General features: G+C 34.6%; 1 protein-coding gene across 2 annotated transcripts in view; it reads right to left on the reverse strand.

Moving 5' to 3' along the window:
* Positions 1–20623, reverse strand: part of LRRIQ1 (leucine rich repeats and IQ motif containing 1) — a 91101-nt gene that overhangs the window by 46072 nt on the left and 24406 nt on the right. For both annotated transcript variants that reach the window (XM_039387264.1, XM_039387265.1), the window contains exons 15-18: positions 19054–19230; positions 12359–12835; positions 10123–10264; positions 7602–7721 (exon numbers count right to left, since the gene is read on the reverse strand). In XM_039387264.1, coding sequence (XP_039243198.1) covers positions 7602–7721; positions 10123–10264; positions 12359–12835; positions 19054–19230 — 916 coding nt within the window. The remainder of the gene's footprint in view (positions 1–7601; positions 7722–10122; positions 10265–12358; positions 12836–19053; positions 19231–20623) is intronic.

The raw sequence follows: 20623 nt of genomic DNA on the forward strand, positions 1-20623 counted from the left end.
CCCCTTAAATACCATGTATTCAAAAAATATACAATTTCAAAGGAACACAACCCAAAATGTTCTATCAAGTTTTGATAATGAATACTAAAAACACCATAGAAAAGAAAGCTGTACTTCAGCTTGCAGTTTTGTCAAAAGAAGGGAAATCAAGCCGAAGCACATGGTAATAAAAAATAGACTAGTCCCAAGTTTATAGTCATTTAACCTTTAACATGTTTCAAAGTTCAGGTCACATGAGAGATTTTATTCAATTTCAAGACAACTTTTTCTTTTTGCTTAAAAGTCCCTATTTCAGAAACAAGAACAAAAAAGTATTTGGAAGACAAAGAGCAAAGAAAGACTAAGTTATAAGCATATATTTTTTTGAAACTTATGTTAAAAAATCTCTAATTACACTACAATATGCTTAATTCTAAAGAAGGTATGTCTCAATAATCTCTCAGCTTCACTTATATTGTCATCCTTATATGTCCCTAGCACTGTCTCTTCTGTTTGAAATAAATTATGTACAAATGAATCTGCAAGTTGAAATTTGTTGATTCATAACTGTAGTCTCAACAACTTTAGTCTTTTGGGACCTGCAATGCTACTCTCTGGGAAATTCTAGAGCTTCAGGAGCTGATTCTTTGCAATGTTTTCCTGGTGTAAACTCAGATTTGTGAAATGATCAGCAACTACTCCTATTTCCATATAAAAAAATTAATAAGTATCTTTCATGCAAAAAAATTACTAGACTGAGTACTAGGAGATGGTTTTAACAATATTTAGCATTTAGGATTCCTTAGCCCACTCTGTTCAAGGACAAACTAGACATAAAGTCATATAGTTTTTCGCTAAATTAAGAGTGTGTTACAGCACAGAAGATTTTTGTTTTTGTTTTTGTTTTTTTTTTACCATTCTTTGTTTCCACTGTTAAGAACTGAAGAATTGCATGGTGCATGGCAAAGAAAGTCCATTATGACCCTATATCCTTTGCTGTGGGACTGCTTCCTAGATAGTCAGCCCCTAGCCAACAGTATTGCCCATATATATTGGACTTTGGACTTGCTCTTGTTAAACATCATGAGGCTCTGGTCAACCTGTTTATCTAGCCTGTGCAGGCTGCTCTAGAGAACATCCTGATCCTCCAGTCACTGCCCTCAATTTGCTACCATCTGCACAATTGCTGAGATTGCATTCTGTTCCAGGTTGGTAATTAAAATTTTAACTATTTTGGGCCCCCTACCATCCATGATGGGCTCTAATAATTACTGTCCACAAGTTGGACTTGGCACCAAAGAACACACTACTTGAGCCTGGCAGCGCAGCTAATTTGATAGTGACTTTTACTGTCTACTTGTTCAACTCACACCTCAAAAAATTTTGAGAATAAAGCTGTGGGAGACAGTCAATGGTCTTGCTAAGGGCAATGCAATATGCACTGCACTACCCTTATTCATACTGCCAGTTACCTTTTGACAGAAGACAATGAAGTTGACTAGTCCTTGGTAAACCCATGCTAGTTTTTCCCAGTCATCATCTTTCATAGGTTTAGAACTGGTTTCTGAATGTATTTGCTCCAAACTTTCCCAGGAAGTGAGATAATGTTGATTGGCATGTAGTTCCCTGGATCTTTCTTCTTGACTTTCCTGAAGATGGGTGTGATGTCTACCCTTTTCCAGTCACCAGTAACATCCGCCAGTTATGTTCTTTCAAAGATGATAAAGAGTGACCTCAAAATGACATCAGGCAGCTTGTTGAATCCCCTTGGATGCATCCTATCTCTTCCCTTGGACCTCTGTTCAGGGGAGGCAAGCTGTGCTCCAATTGGATAACAACTGCTATGTTCTAAACTAAGAGGATTTCAAGCTCCAGGTAATGAGACATGCATAGATTTAAGAGCAGAGGAGAACAGAAGCTGACATGTCATGTTCTTCTTCAGTTCCTCCTTTAAGTACTGCAATTTAACTCAATTACAATATTCACTGCATCAATGGCCTCTTCTCACAAAGCACAGACAAATCACTTAGGATAGCTCCTGAAATTTGTAAATATGGGTTACTAAAGATCTCTTTTAATGGAAATCAGTGTATGTGGACATGCTAATTACCAGACATTTAACTAGATACTTTAAACACAATCTATACCTATATTAAAACATCAATTTCAACATTACACAAAAATTAAAGAACTTAGGGGAGATAAATTCAGTGATTTGAGGTCCTTAGCTCAGCTTTCAAGAGATTCCAGATGCAGATGTACTTACTGAGAAGAACTGATGCCTGTATTATTGCTTCCACTTACAATGATGCCTTTGGCTTAAAACAGTTTTCCTTTCAGGCAACTATAATGGGTCTAAAACTTCAAAGAACTAAAGCTTTTTGCACTTCGATACATTTTTCCATTGCTTGGCCTGTTTATTCAGTTCCGAGGCTTGACTTTGTATTTAGAGAAATAAGACTAGGAAGTATAATTAATGACATCACTACACTTTGATATGTCATAGAAGCTAAATGTAATTTAGAAAAATAATATACCACTGGTTACATATAGGTTCCAAATTATATATGTAGTGGGCTTTCCTTTGGGAAGTATTTGTTTGAATCTGACTATTGAACCAAGAACTGAACAGAGACAAGCTGTGAAGACAGGTTCTGTTTAAAAATTAACAGCATTTCAGGTGGTATGAAGAATTCAGATCTCATGGTGGAAGGCCAGAAAGCAATCAAAGCACAAAGTACTGTGAGGCTGGAGTGTTAGTGACAGTCACAACTTCTAGTAGCTGTGTTTGTGTTTATTTTATCAGCTACTGACTGCAACAACATACTCTCAAGACCAGAATATCTATCAGATAACTAGAAAACAAGATTTCAGCATGTAAGATAAGCAGCACTACTGAAGGAGGTAGAAGGTTTATGAGTCTGCTGATGCCGCAGACTGAGAACAGCATGCAATTCACTAACACAGCAGCTGAAGAAACAGGAACATATCAAGAGATCATTTATAAACACTCATGGAAAAAAGATTGATCGTTCAATATATTACTTAGGAGTAATATAGAGTTTTTTCCCTCCTTTTTAAAGAACAGAATGTATCTAAGGAAATTTTTATCAGACACTTTTTTGCTTTTCTACAACATTGTAACTTTATATGCAATTTGATGGAAAAAGGATCATATTCTTTGCAGCATGCAATACAGAAAAACTGGATCCTGATCTGACATTTATAAGCAATTACAAGAGCTAGACATACATAAGAGTGTCAAGATACAAGAAATAAACATTATGAGGACCTTCTAATCCATATGCTACACTTATTTCCTGGCACTAGCAACAGCAATTACTGTCACAAGCTCACAGTCACAAGCTCACACCCTGAGACAAACCACATTCTGAAGGATTATCAGAAAAGAAGACAGAACACATCGTATGGCTCTAGTTGGGATATGTGATAAGAATACTAAAGATGGGAGATGTGAGGAAATTGTTGTTCTAATTGCTGTTTACTTTTGAAGAGTTAGCACATAAGAGGTAGTTTTCATTCTTTCCACCCCTCAAAAAAGAAAAAAATGAGAAAAAAGGAAAAGAAAAATGCTACCTAGATGTTGTGAAAGGCAAGTAAAAAATTAGAAATGACTATGTGTCTGAGTGTGGATATGCGAAAAAAATGTGAAGGAAACTCCTGATGAATAATTTCAAAAGCTGTCAAGAAGACTGGAATTTTAAAAATCTACATAATCAAGCTTAGAAGGAGAACAACACTTGATCTCAGGGCAACAGAGTTATTGCCTTTGATGAAAAAAGGAGTGATTGATTTCTTTTTAGCTTGGTTGCAACTTACAAAGTGACTTTCTTTTTTAAAAAGTATGACTAGACATTTAAATTAAATTAAAAAATGAAAGTTTGAAAAATAGAGTACTTACTTTCTGTGCCACATAATCATCAATATTGATACCTCTCTTGATGAGAATAGGATGTGTCCATATGCTTACTCAGTGTAGGAAAACAGTAATTTATTCAGTGATCACTGCTCAAGGTAAAGAACTGCCTCAATACTCATCATATTCTATTTATTCAGTTTTCTGACACATTGGCAAGTTCAGCCGTTTTGAATTCGGCTCACAACATATCCACATCAAGAAAATAACAGTGCTGATATTTAGATGGTACAGAAAATAAGAGCTATGTCAAGCAAATGTGTTGTCACATTTTGTCCACCAGAGGTAAAGTGAGCTCTGCCTTGTAGATTGTTTGCTACATGGATGGACTGCTGATGAAAGGTTGCCTTAAAATCAGCCTTCTGGAGCATATAGGCTGGAATTCTCCAAAATCCACATGAAAGACATGAAAATATCACTAAATACCAGGCTCATACTTTCTGAGACATCTGTCGGCCAGATCTTTCATCTCATCTGAGATAAACTGTTTGAAATTGCACAATAAACCAGACACAAAACTGTCATCAATTGCATCTTTGGCAATGTATGGGAGTTCATATGAATACAAGAAGGTATCAGGAATTTTTCAGGTGAAACTATTAATATTCATGCTATTGTGAGCAAGTTAAAGCTAATTCCTCTAGCCCAATCACACGCAATCCATTTTTCATGAGATATGGTGTCAAACTTGTACTAAAAATATACCATTGCTCAATAGGCATAAATGAATTAAAGTGAAGGTCTTTGGCAATGACTAGGGTTTTCCCCATGCTGTTTCATAGCCTCACCTTCCATTAAGCACTGGGTACACTAAGTTTATAATGAAGATATTAAACAGTTACTTAATTAAGACTAATGCCAAATGACTTATTGCACTGTGATATTTGCAAACGGTTTAAAAAGGTGCTTGCAGACTAGTGACTTTGTAGAATGCTAGGTAATACTGAATAAAATCATTATGACTGAAATCTACATAACAGAATAAGAAAAACCCAAACACAAAATAGTGAACTATTAGAAAAACTTTTGGACAAGATTTAATATATTTGTATCAATTCGCAATAAGGAAAGGTTTTTCTGGCCTTCTCTCTCATTTCACTCACCCTATACAACAGTGAAATCTGCAGTGCAAAATGGTGTCCAAATATTTTTCTCTTCCTTCACACCCTAGCATATGGGATCTCTTAGCCCAGCAATATGTACTCCTCCCTACACAGTTGTTTGAGACACAACAGATAGCCACTGATATCATGTGTCATTATTTGGCTCTGCTTCAGCACTTTGCCGTAAAACATTGAGGCCAGAAAGGAAGGAATAGGAAGTATTGACTGTTCCAAGTTTCTGTGGCTTGTCTCTGTAGAAGTAGAAAGTCCATGTGATCTGGTATCACCCAACTGCAAAGAACAAAACAGCTAAACACACATGGAAACAGGTAACCTAGTACTGACTAGCTAGTCTGAGCAGTCAGAGCAGAGTGTATGCCCATCACAGTTAAACCACACGTTCCTCACAATCAAAATCTTCAGCACAGACAAGATATACACTTGAAAAAAAAAAAAGAAAACAAAAAGAAAAAATATGACAAATATTACAGGGTATAATTCTAGTTACAGTCATCAATCTTAAATGTTTGCTCACTGAACAAAGGATATTCTTCACAGATGCATACATTGTAAATTTATCACATACACCGCTCTGTAGAAAACAGATGATATTTTTCATCACAAGAAGCTAAGGGCTTGAGTAACTCATTTGACCTCAGTCCCTAGTTCAGCCTTTGGGCATGCCGTGCAAATTAAAATGTCAGTTCATGGTTCACCTGTCATCATCTGATCCTAAACACTTCCTGAGAATTTCTCCCTAAACCCATGTTTTATTCCTTACCTAATAAACTCAATAACAATTTGGGGGGAAAAAAAGAAAAGAAAAAATATGTGGCAACATCAGGGGGTGATACAGTACAAATCTCTCTGAAGTCAGCTGGGCTTCTTTTTTTTGCCTTCTCCACCCCTTCCTTTTGTCCCTGGCCTCATGAGCACCTGCCCAAATGCGACTGTCTGGCTGACAGACGGAACAGAATTGTCTATGTAGTTTTCAGTTTAGCAATTAAAAAAAACCCAACCAACCAAAAAACCATGACAGGATTATTTGGGCCAAACGGAGTGAAACAAGAATGGCTCAACTAAAACACAGTGTGTAAGACTCTGGCCTACTGGTTGAATAATTCAAAACAGGATATTTTCCTTTTTAAATATATGAACAGATACTTCCTTCCTGTGTGAAGTAATAAAACCTTCATTGTTCTGCTTTTTATTATTTTAGAAAGAAGCCAGGGATCAGAGAACATCAACTAATGAAACTGTTTTGTATATATATTTCAAATTAAAATGAAAAAAATCCTAAAATTTAAGCCAGGTCTCTATGTTTACACACACACATTTCCTGTCTGATTCTTGGGAGTCCTGCCTCAACCATTTTGCATGATCTTAAATAAGGCAATAATTCTGAAAATGTATCTTAAAATAGTTGCTGAAAGGGGGAAAAAATTGAAATTACCCTAAGTCATCAAGTCATTGGTAACAATTTCATTCAAAGTTCAGCTATTTTGTACAGGGAGGGGTTGGCAAAAGAAGGCTGATACTCAGATGACCAAAGACTGATCAACTGTAAACTGCATTGCACCAACCAACAACATCTTTGATTTCATAACTTGATATGATCAATACAAACATAATTATAAATAGGACCTAGTCCTGTCAGTACAGGCAGTAGTAGGGCTATCGCATCAATCTCCCTTGCAAAATTAAAGTGGAATATTGACAAACGGCTTTTGCAAAGACACAGCAGCTGAATAAGCACATTCAGAGACAAGAAAAAAAATATCCTTTTAGGTCTCAAATGGCCACACTGCTGTCAGTTTTCTTTGCTTTACCTGAAAGCATTTTAAAAAAAAAGTCAGCAACAAATGTGACCAATTAGAGAAAAAAAGTGCTCCAGTCAAATATATAGGTAAGTCATCAACAGCTGCCTTACTATTTACTATGAATACTGGGTCTAGAACTTCCTATGTGGACTGTCTTTTGAGGCTATAGAAGATAAAGTTCCTTTAAAATTTCTTTTCCTTGTTTACTGAATGACGATATTGATCCTGTAGACATTTTTATTTTTTACTTAAGTATAGCTAAATGCAACTTTGAAAGTGACAGTACTCCCCAAATTCCTTTGGAGCCTGCTTTTATTCCTTAGAATGGAAATGTCTGATCCAATTTCAATCCTTTTGAAACTGAAAGAACATTATTAATGCTATATAACTTGCCAAAATTATTAGTAATAATGTCTGGATTTTGAGCATTACAGAACTTCTAATTGTGAGGTTTGGGTTTTTTTCTGATTTAACTGTACTTCTCTTCATTTGATTGCATTTAACTGTAGAAATAGATGGGATTCTATGGTGGGTCTGACATTAATAGCACAGTAACTATCAGAGCATCTCAAAGAGCAGGAATCAATTAATCCATGACAAATATATTTAAATCAGCTATATATGTATAAATGCTTCTTTATTTCTGGACATCCAACATGTTAATTCTAGCTTTGGTAGTCCTTTCAATTTTTTTTTATTTCCAACATCTACATGATTCCTTAAGAAGAATAATGAACATTTTATCCTAATGACAGTGCTTACTTCAGGAAAGGTGAAAGCATCCACATTTATTTCTTCATATTCATCCTCCACTTCATCACTTTTAACAGCTGCAAGAGCACTGGCCAGTTTCTTTCGCAAAAGAAAACCCTTCCAAAATGCCTAAACAAAAAATTTAAAGCATGTTACACAAAGCCATAGATCAAACCCAAATCCAGATTCTCTGTGTTATCCCATTAGGAAGATAAAACATCTTGAGCCTTTGTTTAATAGCTCAATGATCTGTTTTTTGAACTTTATGTGACATGTAAAACTACAAGACAAATTAAATGCCAGCATATGTCTAAAGCTTAGAGTACTCAAGAGGCTCTCCACAAGTAAGCAGAAAGGAATCCTGCAACTCCCTCAACTACAAACCTGGGTCAACTAATTAATTATTTGACAATTCCTTCAGGGACTATTATAAACTGAAAGGAAAGGCTACATAAGAAAAACCTGAGTGTCAACTTTCAAATTACTGAGAATAAAAATACAGTTGTACTAAATGTCTTACAGTTTACAAGTAGCAATTCTTGGAGACATCTCATGCAATTGACCTAGGTCAGTTACTCTTTCTTAACTGTCTAAGCTCTTTATTTTAAAAAAATATTACCAGTAAGCACAATCATCTCAAATAAAAAGGAATACATTAGGAATTAAAGTGATAGAAAATGAGGAAGGTTGTTAGGAACACATGCCAAGCATAGAATCAGATCCAGGAAAAACACTTCAGAGATCACAATTACATGGATGGAGGTAAAAAAACTAAATGCAAGACAGCAATTTTCTCCAAAATCAGTGTTTGACATCACTAGAATTCAAGATGCCCTACACATTTAAAACACCATGTAAAAAATTTTCACCGTCATGAAAGAAGTGGTGTTGTCCACCTTTAATGGCTTTGCAATGAAGGCACTAAAATAAGAAGGGTAAATCTCATATTCTGGTTTAACATTTAGCTCATTAATTTTTAGAAAATTAATGAAAATTTTACCATTTTTTACACACATATTTCCTGGTTATTATAAAATTATTAAATGTATTAGAACTGCTTTCTTATAATTTCATTCTTATTTTCCTACAGATCTGCATAAGCATCCTGACAAAATACCCTGATATTACTGAGTGATCAAATGACAAATATATTTCATTCAACACACACAATTAGTTTTTACAAATACAAAGGAGAAAAGCAATCCTAATGACATATGCAGAAGGATAAACTGTAGATCTACAGAAGGATAAACACAAATCTATGAAAGCATCAGGTCAGTGCTCAGTCATGATCAAAAAGAAAAATTGCATGTTAGTAGCTTCTAAGAAACAAGAGAAAAACTGTCTTACTGTACTAATTCATTATATATCTGCCTATGGAATTAAGTTCTAGTTGCTTCTTTAAAAAAAGATTTTAACAGATTGTGGAAAAGGTTCAAACACGGACAAAAAGAGAAAGAATTACAGAGTAATGTGAAAAGAGACTAAACAGATTAAAATTTTATTTCCAAAAAGTGTATGTAAGGATGGATATAAGAGAGACCTAAAAATCTGTAACACACAGAGAAGATAAATAATGAAGGACTTTATTTTCATATTCACTTTGGAAATCGTCATGTTTGAAACAAATGAAAAGAAGCACATATTAATCACCATATAAATCTGTGAAACTCATCAATTTAATATGTAGTAGAGGTCAAATATATAAGTTCAAAAAAGGATTAAATAAACTTATTGAGATCAATTGTTAATACACTAGCTACACAATATACTCCAGTAACAAACATTTGCTCCTAATTCACTGTCACTTCTGACATTTTTATATAAGACTTACAATACAGAATGTTTCTAAGTTAACTTGAAATATGAAACCAACACAGGGTCAATTTCTTTCAAAATGTAGAAAAAAACCCATTAACTCTGGAAATGTGGCAGGCTAATACTATGTCTGGTTAGCAAACCAGACAGAATCAAGGTATGGACTTCAACTCTTGCAAATGGTAATCCATGCTATTTAACTGTTATCAGCTCAGTATCTACCATAGCCTAGGCCACGGTCTGTTCCCAAGAGGAATATAGGTGAAGCAATCCTGGTTTTTGGAGATGGGGAGAGAAGGAAAGAGATCGATAGGTAGGATAGAAGAGACAGGAAGAGTAGTTAGTCATATCAGACACGGTATATTACTTGCGCAGCATCTGTCACTTTAATAGCACAGATATACCTCAGTAAGAACATGGGCACAGTATCTCTTAGGCATAATATTAGAATTAAATCAAGCAAAAATAAGTCAGGGAAATATTTGGTGAAAATAGGGAAAATATTTTTATGTTTCTATGAAACTTTTCATAAAGAAGTCTCTCTTTTAGAAACATCAAGCTTATGTTGAATAAATAAAACAAAAATGTTTAATTATTAAATTATTAATAAATTCATAAGCAAAACCAGACGGAAGTACAAGTACAGAAAATGAGTAAGATTTTTTTTCTTATTTAATTTGCAAAACAAGTAAAGAGAGTACCATAAACTAACCTGGATTACTGTGGCAGCTTCATGCTTCTGTCTCAATGCTTCTGTATACTGATGATTCTCTGTTTTGTTGCAGTCATTTTTATTCCGAGCATGGTACTGCCGCCAAAGGGACTGGATCACTGACGCTGCCATATGTAGTCTCCTAGAAAAATAAATACCTTTATGAATGACACAGCCAGTACAACTGGATTATCATATCTGCCAAACTACAACCGTAAAACATAGCACTGTGCTTTGCGACAAATGAAAAGTTCTGCCATTAAACATGAAATTACAACCCATACGTGACATATATGTTCAGAAGAATATTCACATTCTATAACTTCTGAAATCCAATTATCTAAAGACTAATCTCTGCTGGGCTCTGTTCCATTTATAATCATGGTAAAGGAAGAGTCCTCCAAGGAAGAATTAGGAGTAGAACTGGTTTAACAACGACTGAATAAATTCTTGGAAGAGTGCGTTTACTCCCACCACCTGTATAAAAAAAAATAAAACAACAACTACAACAAAAAAAAACCCAAAGAAGCAAATACCAAGCACTAAAGAGAAAACTGCACGAGACAGATATTTCCAATGGAGCAGACAGGAAAAATGGAAAGCTGCAATTTCATCTTTTTCCTGCTTTTACCCTTTAATCTAAGACTTTTGACTAGTGGTTATCCATGTAAATTTTCTAATTTGCTCATTTTTTAACAAGCACTAATTACAGACTATTTAGATTTGTTCAGTGATTGAGATTTCTAAATATATATTCAATTAATTTATACTGATGGAGAAAAAGGTTAATGTCAGCTCTGCATTATGACTTTACTATCTTTACTATCTTGGAATCCTTTTCTCCACAAAATACTCATTTCAATTGGACAGTGGGTTTAAATTTTCCCCAATCTTTACATAATTTCTTTCCTTGTGCAGTGCATCTATTTAAATAGAGAAATACTATTCAGAAAAAAAAAAAAGCAGCACACTTCAGAGGTCAAGACATAATTTTTTGCCCTAAATGTGTTTATTAAGTTTATCAACCCCCAAAAATGAATTCTTTATAAGCTTTGCATCTGTAGGAAGCATTAACTGAATTAGAAAAACAAACACAAAAAATGGTTCGCATTCTGTTTTGAAGAGACGTCTCCAAAAAGACACAGAATGCATTTAAAACATTAACTAAAAACTAAATTAACTTTTCAAAAATAATTTTTTTAAGCATTCATCTTCTGCAATAGACTACTGTACTCTTGCTTTCAACTTGCTGAGAGGTAATGATGAATTGTATGGTTTTCCTGAATAATAAATTTTATGACAAATTATTAGTGTCTTAAGTATCCACTAAGCACTACTGCCTATTTACCATGTCTAAACAGAACAAAGAAGCACACCCACCATTACTGCTTTTCATAGTGTTCTCAAGACATCTATTTTTGAAACTGAATTCTTATGAAATTGTAACTGAACCCTTGACCCTTTAGGGCAAAAAAAAAAATCAGCTTCTGTTTCCCGTGACTGTACATCCAAACCCACACAAATCAGCAGTAAATACATTCCATAGAGGTAATAAGCCAGTGTATTTCATGTGGGAGAAAACGTAGGGGCACAGAAAAAGTTGAATTGGCCTCTCACCCCTGTCTCTAGTTTTAAGAAGCAGGTTGAGGCATGTTGGAGGAGTACCAAAAGCAGGGCAGGCTGCTAGCTCTTCAGTCATCACAACAGCAGGAGACAGGCCTAAGGTCAAGGGAGTAGGATGGTAGATTTAAGGAATTTTTACCTCTTGCCTTCTTAATGGTACTGACTGTAAAGTCTACACAGATGAATCTTGAATGTCTAATGAAGAGTATAGCAAAAAAGCTTTACACTAGTTTGTAGTCAAAGCTTCTGGAAAACATCAGCATTTGCATTCTTAACACTGCAAGTGTGTTTGAACTGATGTCACAGCATTATTGCAAAAAAAAAGGAAATTAAAGGACACCAAGAGGAAGTTTTCAAATTCTCTTATTATACAGTATTTTTAAATTATTTGAAGTGCTTACATATCTATATTCTAATATATCAACTGACAGAATACCACAAAGGATTCTTGTTAATATGGAAGCCTAGTGTGCAACACCTCAATATAACTCTTTATTGTCTAATAAGTTTAAATATATCTTACAAGTTCTGTGCCTCTGTTTTAAATAAGAAATCCTCACTCCTATTGTCTATCTGAATAATCTATTTGAAAGCAATCTGACATCTGTCTTACCTTTCCGTATCATTCTCAAAAAGCTGGAGATTTCTTCTCATAGTACTTGCTACTATCACTGATTGTTGTGATGTGAGTTGGGCTGACATGTTATTGTTGTCTTTGCTCTCCCCACTGTAATTAATACAAGATTCAGTACTCTTCTGCTTCACTCTCTGATCTTCTTTATTTTCCTTTTGGTGTACAGGTATGGAGGAGTTAATGAATGTGGCCTGAGTATCGCCAGTAGTAATCCATCTTTTGGAAGGATCCAACAAGACCTGTTTATTTTCTGTCACACCCATGATAAAGAGGTTATTTTCCTGTAGGCAGCCAGTGGATGCTTGTTCTAAATGATTTTGAAGTGCTTCTGGTCCATCTCTATCCGTAACGTTTAGTTCACCGTATTCATGTGCATATCGATGTTTAATACTAAGTTTCATCAACTGATTAAAATACCAGCATTTTCCCTGTGCAGAATCAATAGAAGAGGTAATTCTGGAAAAAAGATAAAAATGTTTTTACATGTGTTTCTGACTGTAAGAATGCTTTAAAAAGAATATATCCCCTCTATTATTTGCTAAAATACCTTGTATTTTCAAATATTCTTCCATGTTTCCATATTCTTAAGGGAATAGCAATTATTCTGATTGGAAACTCATTTTCAACACTCATAAATCTTAATAGCATTTGTCTTCTTTTGGACATATTTAAAATATGCTCACATAGATTTCTTATTTTATTTTGCCTTTTTAAAGAAAAAAGTTTGGGTTTTTTTTTAAAGTCTTTTCAAATAGGCACTAGGGCATGCATTTCACTATTTTCTGTGTGGTTAAGGGCATAGGAAACTAAAAATTTTAGAGGATTTGAGGCAATTTTGCTATAAATCCTGAAGCTGCCTTATTAATCCCTTATCTGGGAACTATGAAAGCTACTATAAAAATAACAGTAATTTCAAAATTTTGATAAGAACTAAAGCAACCAAACCCAGACTTAGAATCAAACCAACAAACCACAATGTCTAGAAAGAATTTAGGAAAACAGAAACTTTTAAGTATAGATGTATTTATCAATACATCTATAAGGCAAAGTGCTAGACTGAAGCAACAGTAATCTATGAAGTCTGGCTCTCACTAGTTCTTTGTGTTTCACTCTGTAAATGATGAGTAAGAGTAAATATGAACTAATTGTTACAGATTCAGATGGCAGTTTGTCCTGTGGACAGCGTCCATCATATTAGGTAGCAGGTACTTCCGGAATCATGAAAACATTTTTCTTCAATAACATAGATAGATGCAGAGATCTGTAATGTGTTGCTAATTTCCAAGGAGCACAAAGTCAATTCTAGGACAGCAATTCAAGAGAAAAAGTAGAAATAAAATCAATCTTCTTGTGCTTCTGAAAAAATCAGGTCCTAAAATTATAGTTAGAATAAAAGAATTTTCCTTCTTGTTCATCATTCTTGAAAGATGAAGCTTTTATAAGGTTTTACTGTGAAAAGACTCTTTACCATTATGATTATATCCTCTAACGAAGTTCAACTAAAAACATTTTAGATTTTTAAGAACATAGTGAATCAGATCTTACAAGATCTTACTGTTAGTGCAACTTCAGTGCTAAAGGACAAAATCTGAATGGCTAAATTGGAAGCCAAATCCACATAGCTTAAGCACACAACTCATTGTGCAATAGCTGTGCATTTGATTGTCCATTACACAACATTACTCCTACTCCTGTTAGTTCCATAAACATGACAATTCCTAAAAATATTTAAACCAATGCATATACTTGTTTAAGGATCTAACACGCTATATACTAAGAATAGCAATTTCTTTACTGGAAAATACCTATAGCATTAGTTAAATATTTTAGTTAAATAGTTTTAATTCATTGAAGTATTTAAAAAGATAAATTTGGTACAAGATCGTTACCAAATTTGTACAAAAAATACTACAATGAGAAGACAAAAAAAAAAAAAAGATTTTAAAAAAAGTCCATGTCCACATTTTTTCCCCCTTTTCTTTTGTTGTTTATTTGAAAATAAAAATGTTGCAGAAAATGCCAGAATGTTTTATATATTGGGGTAAAATAAACTTTTGCATGAAAAGCATATCCTGAGTATCCATGTTCATTCTCAAAAAAAGAAACAGAAAGAAAGAAAAACAAACCACTATAACAGTGAATCGAGTAGGATACTTGTGCATCCTCTCCTATGACAGGCGCAGGGGTATCTCAAGTACCTGTTTCACCCTTCAAGTGGCTACGAATATGTCAAGTAGAAATGGGAAGGGAGGTTGATGGGAATTCAAAATTCAAGCAGGGAGTAATTTTGTTGTCACCAGGGATCATGTGTTACTTTTTTTCACAGAGGCTGCTTTTTGAGTAGTTTTCCCAAGCAGTGGCTGAAAAATACAGTCTTGTCGCTGTGGGCATGCACTGTCTCCCAGCTGATGCATTTCCCGGCAATTCGCAACTATACAATGATTTTGCAGGATTTTTAGGCTGCCCTCTGTATCGGTGCTTTCCTTTCAGGGCAGTCAGATCACCTTAAGTTTCAAGAAACTATAAAGGAAGCTGAAGTGACATTTCAGAGAATTATGAGCAATGAAGTGGCTTGGTAACTGTGTTTGGGCTTCTCCTGATACTACCTAAAGACTGAGATATTATTTTCACAAACAAATGTTAACAGCAGAAAGCTACCTGTAGCTTTTTTTACAAACAGATACCTCTCTATTTGTGCTAGCATTTTCCAGGGACTTTGAGGAAAGATAAAACCATTAGAATAAGATTTTAATCTCTTTGGAAATTGAAATCAGGCATTTATGAATGACTGTTACAATTTCAGTCCTCACATCAATCCACCAAGAGTATCCATCACTGTCTTGGTTAATTTAGACCAAACCCTGCTCAGTTTCACATGCAGCATTTGGGAAGGGAGGAGTAGAGGTGGAGAGGAGTAAACCCCCACTGGCAGCATCTAGGAAGCGTAAGGATTCATGCACAGGCTGAGTTAAAAGACATGGAAAAGGACAAAGTTATTCATTCTTATAGGCCTTTCAGAGGAGTTTAAATCAGCCAAAGTGTTGCTACTTAGGAAGTTTAAGGTGGTTACAGAAGCTTGCTTATAGAGTTGATACATTTTGTATAGAATTTCTTACTGCAATCACATCTGCAATGACTGCCAGGTTATTCAAAGAGCATACTTTTCTCAGAAAGAAGCGATAAGCCTGGAAAAGTCAGCAGAACAAATCTCTCAGAGGCAAGAGAGACAGTGGAAAAACAAGCCAGTTCTAATCAGGAACAGCAGTTTTCTCCTGGCCTTATCAGCTAAATCATAAACAATATTCTACCTCTTTGTGTACTAGTTTGTGTACTAGTTAAAACTTTGCCTAATATCATGTTTTTCCCTTTGTGGCTCTACTGTGATTTTCATAATTATGATACATGAAATAGTCAAATAGTACAATTTATGTGAGCGTGTTTTTGCTACAGTGTTGTAAAATCTAATTTGTCTTCAGGGAAGCCTCTATAAGCATCATTACTGATGTTCAACCTACAAAAGACCCTTAAAAACACATGAAAGAGGTCATTGTTTACATTTTCTCTCCTTGCAATACCATTTATGAAATTCCTGTCATTTTCACTGTATTATCCATATAGTATTTATACAGTTCCACTAGCCAGACATCTGCATATCTGATGACTGAAAGCAAATTGCTGCAACCAAGGTGTTATATTTTTTTATATGATTACTCATTACAAGTCATCTAAAGAATGTGTGACAGAAAACATTTATTAGAATAGAGAAATTAAATTTTAAAATAAGTTTTATTCTTAAGCATGGCAACAACAGAGAAGTTTCAGAAAGAAACAGCACAGATCATTTAACTGGGCAGCAGTGGTGTATGAAACATGAATTAGGGAAGCGAGCAGTGATTACTTTTGGCAGCTTACATACTTGAGGTCGCACCTACAGAGGCTTATAACTTAGCAAGATGTGAAACAGACAGAAGTTTGCTCTATTGTTGGTCTGTTCTTTAGCAATGTCACATTAATTCAAAGCATTGCAATATGTACATATAATAGCTATGCTGTTAAGGCTTATATACAAACAAGTTGTTTAGAGTTCCTTTTATGAATTGCAGTTTTCAATGGTTTTCAAGTCATCCATAAATTTTACTTTAGGCAAAATAAAAGGGTTTTAACACATAAGAAATTAATTTTAATTCTAAATTTGATACAAGATGTTTCAATCATGTCAAAGTTACCAATTCAAAAGATTGTGAATGAATTCGCAAAATCTCAAGAACCCCACAACCCTCCCTTCTCCCTGTACCCTGTCCTCCCCCTCTCCACACAAATCATATATTCCAGAAAGAAGAGACATTTACATAATATCCTCTTCCACTACTGTTCTTCTCAAACATCTGCAGGCTCTTTCAAACAAAACTGACACAGAATCATAGAAAAATTCTCAGTTGAAGGAATTCAGGAGGTCTCTAGTTCAACCATCTGCTTCAAAGCTAGGTTAGCTCTCAGATCAGACCAGGCTTCTCAGGGCTTTATCCAGTCAGGTCTTGAAAATCTCCAAGAACAAGGAGACCTCTCTGGGCAATCTGTTGCAATTCATCACTGTCCCAACAGTGAAAAGATTTTTCCTTATGTCCAATTGTCCTGACTCTGGCTGGGATGAATTAATTCTCATTACAGGCATCCATATGGTGCTGTGTTTTAGATTCGTGACTGGAACTAAATTGATAAAAGACTAATGTTTTGCTGAACAGTGCCTGGACAAAGTCAAGGCCTTCTCTCTTCCATTCAGCAAGTAGCCTGGGAGTGGGCAGGCGGTCTCCTTTCTTTACCTCCTTCCTAGGTAAAGACCTTTGCACTCGTCCTTGCTGAATTTACAAGGCTCCTGTTGACCTGTCTCCCCAGAATGTCCTTATGTCTGGTAGCTCTCCCCTCAGGCATGTAAACAATTGCCTCCAAATTTTTTGTGATCTGCGAGTATGGTAAGTGTACACTCCACCTCCTGCTCCCAGTCTTCGATAGAAGATATTAGACGTACAAGTCAGCCTCCAGAAAGTACCATAAGCCTAGGAATTAACTATTAATAGTTAATGGTTGGTCTGAGTCTGACTATCCAACAAGTTTCTTATGTATCTTTCTTACTTGTGTCCATTCGTGCAGATCATGGTTAAAAAAAATATTAAATTTTATGAATATCATCTTTCTCTTCCATTTTTTACCATCTTGCAGAAATGCATGTGAAAGTTAGGTCCTCAGATTCTACTACAGTTCTCCCACAAGTTATATCCTAATTATAGATCAGCGCTATTTTCTGCAAGGGATAATGATGAAACTGGTCCTAAATATCAGACACAGAAAATTTTTCTCAACCATAAAGGAGGTGGAGTGCTTTATTTATTTATTTTTTCCTCTTCTTTTTTCCTTTTAAGAAAAAGAAAGGAAGGAACGCCATTTCGAGATGGTAAATAGATTAGGAAGTATCAGCTTCCAACATGCAAACCAGAAGCCAAAAATCACAAAAGTGGAGAAGACAAACCTGGGAGCTTTAATGGAGAAATAAATGAGTTTTAGGAGCCACCTACACATTACATCTGCTATAGAAAACTGTAATGTGTAACTTCTCCCAAATGAATTTCAATCTAATTCTTAATCCAAACCTTGTTTCAAATTAATCTGGTTCTGAGCTATGAAGATTTCACTGCAGCTTAGTAAAAGCCAATAATACACCAAACTAATAAACTGTTAGGTAGTAACAAGATACCATGGATATACAGGTTTACATGCAAATATAAAACAACCAGATTCTGATAAAAGTGTGCGTACTTTTCCTGAACCAACAGAGTATGCAAAATTCAGACTAAAACACTGTCAAACATCACATGCTTCATCTGCTCTGGGATAACATTCAGTAGCTGGCAGAATGAAGAAAACTATCTTTCCAAACATTAGCAGACAAGTTGGATATTAAAAGGACTATAGGGATATTATGAACCTGATAGGAAATGAAAAGCAACTATGAAAGAAAAAAATATGCAATGTTACCAAGTGCAGAAACATGAGAAGTTTGACCTATTTAGATATTACAAAACAATTAGAAGATAGCAGGTATAGGTGATAAATCACCACTTTCATGGTCTAAGCTGAAGTCACTAGACAATTAACAATGGTAATAGTAATAAAGGTGGTAAGTATGGCGAAATCAAAGACCTAGAAACAGATCCATCTGATCCACTACCTTAAGAAAAAAGAGGTCAAATTTTTTGCAATTATTTAGAATGCGAGTAATATATACATGGAAAACAAACACAGAAAGAAAAATAGAGCATATTGCACCAATAGCCAAACTACATTTGATTAAGTTAAAGCTGGAAATCACGTTCCAGGATTTAAGCTAGTAATCCTGCATAGCACTGTGCTGTGTTGTGTGTACAAATTCATTCAGCTACTACTAAATGCAGGTTTTGAACAACTTGTTTTCTCAAACTTAAAGAAACAAAACTCAAGGCCCACATATCTTAATATCTGTGTAAAATAGACTTTGGACTGCAGTAAAGGATTCCCATCTCTTCCTTTTCATAATACATTTCCAGGCAAAAAAAACCCTAAGTAAAATTCATAAGACACCAAGGACTTCACTAGTGGTACATGAAAACATATTTCTGAATGCAATTCACAATAATACATACTCCAATTCAGCAGCCTTTTTTTTCAGTTGAATATTTTCTTCAATTTGAGCTTGACAAAGTTCCAGAAAAGTTCTTAATTCTGAATCTTTGATTATTTCAGTTGTTGGTAAAGTATGATAAGTCAAGATTTCACCATCAAGAGACTGCAAACTAGGAAGAACCTTAAACAAGGAAGATCTTAGGAAAAAAAAAAGTCATAATTAGTTCTACAAAAAAATCCTTATGCTAAAACACCCATTTTATTGATACAATCAGACAACAAGACAGAACATGAAGTTAGTTCTCTAAGTATTGGTACATGTGTACTTCCTTCATATGTTAACATACTAACTAAAAATTTATACTTATTAAACTACAGAACTCAGAATAAAACACAGAACATAGCAAGACTTCTTAATACTTACTACTTAGAATAGAATATTAAGTTTTTTGCAAATAGAACCCTTTCCTTCACTACTGCCCATTAATGAAAGCTAAGACTGTCTGAAGTATATTTGGAATAAAATGATGGGTTTAGATCAATAGTTCCTCAATACATAAAGAGAAATTACCAAAATTGATGTTGAATAGTGATACACCAAAAAAAGTGCCATATCAAAGTTGGAATGTATGGAAGTATGCTGGAAGTATCGTGTTTTAGAGCTATGGGATCTCATCACTAGTTTTTCCAGCTGGGTTTCTCCTAGTGAAGGGCTGAGTAAACATTTCATTTAGTGAAAACTTCCTGGTGAATATTCTGTCAGTTAAGAGGCTCTATTAATCATTACAGCATTGAAACATATTCCCCTAGGAGTGCTCAGACTGATCCCAGGGTTTAATTTTTAAAAAGAAATTTCTTACTACTTTCACTTTTGTTGGTGTTATCGCTGGCTGGACATGAAAGTACAAAACTGATTGGGAAATTTTACAACTAATTCCTTTGTTGGTATCAAGGGGTTATGTAAAGTTCACTGGAACATATTGCCTGAAGTTACAGTCAATGCTGTATTCAGCAAATCCATATTTTATAGTATTCCATACTTTAAATCCTTTAGACAAATGAATCTCTTGTCTAATCATAAAAGCTCTATTGGGTTAAGCAATCTAAAGTGCCAGTTCTTAAAGCTAAATTGAAATTCAGAAAGCTTTTCCCTCCAGGTTACAAGTGAAATAAGAGTTAGTTCTGTAAAACAGTGGGAATTAAAACAATGCAAATAATATTGTCACAGTTATGAAATTTTATTAATGAAATTACTTGCAGGAACCATGGGAGTGCAAATAACTTTCTTCATTAAAAAACAAACAAACCAATCAAGAATGTACTTATACAGGTATCTCTTAAACTATTCAAATATTCCCAACTAAAAGTTTCAAATAGTTATTTTTCTACTAGAATACTAATCATAAATTTGTGCAAAAATCTTCAAATAGAAACATAAGAGTGGTTTCATTTTCCTTTTTTTCTCTTAATACAATACACACTCCAAAACACACACATATCCCAAACTTTGTTGTCATTACACTAGGCAATCTAATATATCAAATGTGAACAGAATTTACCTAAACAGATTCTTGTGTAACATTGCAGTGT

Source organism: Pipra filicauda, unplaced genomic scaffold (genome assembly GCF_003945595.2).
Source record: "Pipra filicauda isolate LSUMZ 115617 unplaced genomic scaffold, ASM394559v2 scaffold54_size4384275_pilon, whole genome shotgun sequence".
Classification (NCBI taxonomy): Eukaryota; Metazoa; Chordata; class Aves; order Passeriformes; family Pipridae; genus Pipra; species Pipra filicauda.